Source organism: Plectropomus leopardus, unplaced genomic scaffold, assembly GCF_008729295.1.
Source record: "Plectropomus leopardus isolate mb unplaced genomic scaffold, YSFRI_Pleo_2.0 unplaced_scaffold24052, whole genome shotgun sequence".
In the NCBI taxonomy this organism is placed as follows: Eukaryota; Metazoa; Chordata; class Actinopteri; order Perciformes; family Serranidae; genus Plectropomus; species Plectropomus leopardus.
The window spans coordinates 1-4,496 of NW_024626105.1; the positions used below are offsets into that span (position 1 = coordinate 1).

At 48.4% G+C, this 4,496-nt stretch overlaps 1 protein-coding gene across 1 annotated transcript; it reads left to right on the forward strand.

Annotated features, from left to right (window-relative positions):
* Positions 1–6: 6 nt before the first annotated feature.
* ovch1 (ovochymase 1) lies at positions 7–4,201 on the forward strand (the record flags this gene model as incomplete). Its single annotated transcript, XM_042516439.1, has 11 exons — positions 7–119; positions 285–350; positions 722–905; positions 996–1,071; positions 1,312–1,501; positions 2,228–2,367; positions 2,466–2,616; positions 2,691–2,729; positions 2,812–3,034; positions 3,818–3,975; positions 4,103–4,201. Coding segments are annotated over exons 1-11 (1,396 nt in total), but the record flags the coding sequence as incomplete, so codon positions are not given.
* Positions 4,202–4,496: the final 295 nt, after the last annotated feature.

The following is a 4,496-nucleotide window of genomic DNA, read 5'->3' on the forward strand; positions in this document are numbered from 1 at the left end:
CCTGCGTGTTTTTACATGTGCCTGCGTGTTTTTACATGTTCCTGTGGTCATGTCTTCATGTGTCTCTGCAGCTGAACTCAGTCACAGTCCATCAAACTCCCCGGCTGCTGCTCACACAGGTACCATCAATGTTTTACTCTTTACATTATAAATATGTATTTGTACGATCAATATGTCTCTGTATGATCGATAATGTTTCCATATGATCTATATTTTTCTGTTCACTTGTTATCTTGTTTCTGATGGATTTTGTCCTCTGTTGATGTTTTTTATTGTCTGGTCAGATTCAAGTCGTCTGAATGAAACTCTGCAGGAAAATGAAACTTTTTCCGGACAGTTTGGATTCAGCGGTAAACCTGATCAATAATTTCAGATGATAAGATTTCACCAACATTTGTGCTGAAACCTGATTGATCACAAAATGTAGGAGCTCTGGGCTCATTGTTTTTCATTCTACCTGTAAATATAAATAAATACAATCCTAAAAAACTGAAATATTTTATATTTTTCAAGTATTCAAAATATGTAAAGACAGTAAGAAACGAATGTGTAAACGTGAAAGTTATAATAGAAGAGCCTGAATGTCAAATCTTCAAATATAAATGTGTTGTTTCTAAAAATAGCTTAAAATATTTAAAAGTTTGTGTCAATATTAAAGAGATTTTTGTTGTGAGCAGAGAGTATCCGCAGATAAAAACCTGTCTTTGTGTTGGGGGGTCAGAGCTGTCGGGGGTCCGTCCCTTCAGTCCAGAGCAGGAGCTGGAGTCCAGGATCATCGGGGGGCAGGAGGCCTGGGCTCACTCGTGGCCCTGGCAGGTCTCTCTGCGCTTCGCCTCCATGCCGGCCTGCGGAGGGGCTGTCATCGGGCCCCTGTGGATCCTCTCTGCCGCTCACTGCTTCAAGAGGTCAGAGGTCACCGGACTCTGCAGATGAAGGTCAGAGGTCACCCTGAGATCACATGTCTGAGACGTGTCTCCTGTCTCACCTGTGTGCAGGTACAACAAAGCGTCCTTCTGGACGGTGCTGGCTGGAAAACACGACCTGGACAATCCTGAAGAACCTGGACAGCAGGTGAGAACCTGACTGAACCACTCACCATCAGGTCTGCGGCTTCAGGCTTTGTCTTCATCTTTTTTGTCCTCTTCTTCATTGTCTTTGTCTTCATCATCCTCGTCCTCTTTGTCGGTGTCTTGGTCGTCTTTGTCTATATCTTCTTTGTTTCTGTGTTTGTCTTCATTTTCTTCATTTTTGTGTTTGTTTTCTTCATCTACCTGTCCGTTCTTGTTTGTCGACTTGTCGACTTCCTGTTAGTTGGTGGGCGTCGCCATGATCATCAACCATCACGGCTACAACACGCGCACCAAAGAGCGAGACATGGCGCTGCTGAAGCTACAGCACCCGCTTGTCTTCAACCGCTTCGTCCGACCCATCGACGTCTGGATGACCCCGCTGCCGCTCCACAGGAAGTGCACTATCACCGGCTGGGGCTCCACCCGAGAGAGTGAGGTCACGCCCAGACTGACGGAGCCCCTCAGAGTCCTAGAAGGACCCTCAGACGGCTCGATGTCCAGGAGGCCACATCACCCTGCCTAAGGACTGGTCCAAAATCAAGGATCATCCGAACTCCACCGAGGACCGAGTCCTTCCTTCAGAGAAGTTTTAAGGGTCCATGAAGTACATGCGATTCTTTGTGCATGATTTGTGGTAATTTGAGAAGCACTGAACCCTCCTCAGAGTCAAGGATGCTTCCTTGGTAGGACCTGCAGAATTGTGGGTACTTTATGTATCCTTGAAAACTCTCTGAAGGAAGGACTCGGTCCTCAGTGGAATTCAAAGGATCCTTGACCTTGGACCAGATCTTCAGTGGGAGTCGATGATGAAGCCTCTTTAAAATTCAGCTGTTTGAGGATCCTTCATTGACCGATTCAGATGCTAAAACGCTGGCTGCTGGAGAGGTTTCATCTGTCATCCAACTTCTTCAGGCTTTTTCAGGTCCAGGAACTTCTCTAGAGGCCTGTTCATGAGGTTTTCAGTTCCAGGAGCTGAAGAAGCCTCTCTGATAAGAGGTGAAACTTTCTCAAGAAACTCAAACAGGTCCAGCTGCCCACGATTCAGCACCTGGAGTTTCCATGACCTGGACGACTAAGAGTCTTCACCAACATACTCCTTTGACCGAGAGCTCCTAAACCGGACCTGACGTCCCTCCATGTTGTGTGTTCTTCTCTAGACGGAGCTCGAGTGAACAGACTGCAGGAGGTGAACGTCACCTTGCTGCCCCCTGACGTCTGTAACCAGTACTACCGCGGCAGGATGAGACCCTCCATGTTCTGCGCCGGCAGGGAGGAAGGAGGAGCCGACGCCTGCCAGGTACCATCCCACCGTCCATCCTGTGTCTGCTGTCTCTGACCTGGTCCTGTCTGTGTCTCCGTCCTGCTGTCACTAACCTGGTCCTGTCTGTGTCTCAGGGCGACTCTGGTGGTCCTCTGTCCTGCTTCACGGGAAGCAGGTACGAGCTGGCAGGTCTGGTGAGCTGGGGGGTTGGCTGTGGACGAGCCAGACGACCGGGAGTCTACACAAAGGTCCAGCAGCACACCCAGTGGATGTCCGATGTCATGAGTATGTGTCACAGATACACAACACCTGAGAGTCCACCTGAGACAGCAGGGTCACATGATGTGTTTGGTTCACAGGTGATCCAGGTGTCCTGAACGCGGACGACGTTATAGAAGGTTGGTGTTCTTCTTTTAATCCGATGTCTTCAAACGTCATGACTGAAACCCGACTGTGTCTGTCTGCTCACCTGGCTGACAGAGGACAGGTGTGGGACGCAGCAGAGCTCCAGCTGTCACAAGGCTCCATGCCTCGCTGAGCTCTTTGTTTCCCTGGATGGCGAGGTGTCTGTGGGGAACCTGACCGAGTCCTGCCCCTTCTTCTGGCCCTGGCAGGTCAGCCTGCAGGCCAATGGACGCCACTACTGCAGTGGAGCGCTCATCCACCGCCGCTGGGTCCTCACGGCACAACACTGCAACGTCAGGTCAGACCAATGAGCCCACCACTACTGCTACTGGTTCTATGACTGCTACTGGTTGTACTTCTAATTCTACTGGTTGTACTTCTACTGCTTCTAGTTCTACTACTGCTACTGATTCTACCTCTACTACTACAGGTTCTACTTCTACTACTACTGGTTCTGCTACTGCTACTGATTATACTACTACTGGAATTCGTAGTAGTAGTACTACTACTAGTGCTACTTGTTCTCCTTCTGCTACTGGTTCTGCTTCTGTTACTGATTCTACTACTGCAATATGTTCTACTCATGGTACTGTTGCCGCTACTACTGTCATGGTTCATACACATTTTTCCAATAACTTTCCAGGATTTTTCCATGGCGTTGGGGCAAACATTCACTGAAACCACCATTGATGCTCTTCATCGGTTCTTTTTCATTACTTTTTAACAGCTTTTTATATGTATATTGTTTAAAACGTTCAGAACAGGATTAGAACTAAATATTTTAATGTAGATTAGGGACTGTTTATTATTTATGAGAGAGGAAGGGGGTGGTGAAAAAGGGGGAGGCATGTCATATTATTGTTTGTTTTAAAGAAAGCACGCCTTCCAAACCTGCGAGCCTGCGAGTTTGGAAGGCAGCATGTCTGGAAGGCATATTTAGTTTTGCAAAATTTCTCCAGGCCTAGAAATTGGTATTTACAAATTCCATGAGTCTTCCAGGTTTTCCATGGCTGTACGAACCCTGTGCTGTTCCTGGTTCTAGTACTTATTGCACCAGCGCTGACCGTTTTTGTCCCTGCAGAGCTAAAGAGGACCTGGCTGTTCTGGGAGTTCACGACCTCCGCTTCTCATCGTCTCAGACCATCCCAGTGGACGAGGTCTTCAACCTGCCGCAGGACAGCAGCTTCCCCCCAAAATCGGACCTGTCACTGCTCCGCCTCAGCGTGCCCGCCCGATTCAGTAGGAACACCTGAAACACAAACCACACCAACGTTTCACACTCAGTGCTCTGGGTCGTGTCTTGCACTGGGCTGTATGAGGTGTGTTACGTGTTAGTATTGAAATTGTCCTCTGGTCATGTCTCCAGGCTCTGATGCGTCTCCAGTCTGTGTCCCTGATGAGGATGAGGAGCTCGATGACAGCTGGTCTTGTGTCACGGCAGGGTGGGGAGCCTCCAAAGCAGCAGGTAAATTAGCCTGTTCTCATTCTGAAATCGTCAAACATGGCTGCTTTTTCACTGCTTTAAGAGTAGGATACTAACGCCAAAAGCCAACTTTGGCGTCCACATGATGCGCTGCTGGATGGTGTTAGCTGAGAATGCTGCTGGATGGCACCTGTTGGATGATCCAACACGCCTGGACCTCCATGCAGGAGGAGTCCAATGTTCTCTTCCTGTCTGAATGTGATGTTTTTTTTCTCCATCTCTTTTCTCCACCATGTGCCTCCTTCCTCTGATCCTAACCATCCGTGTGTGTGTTGGC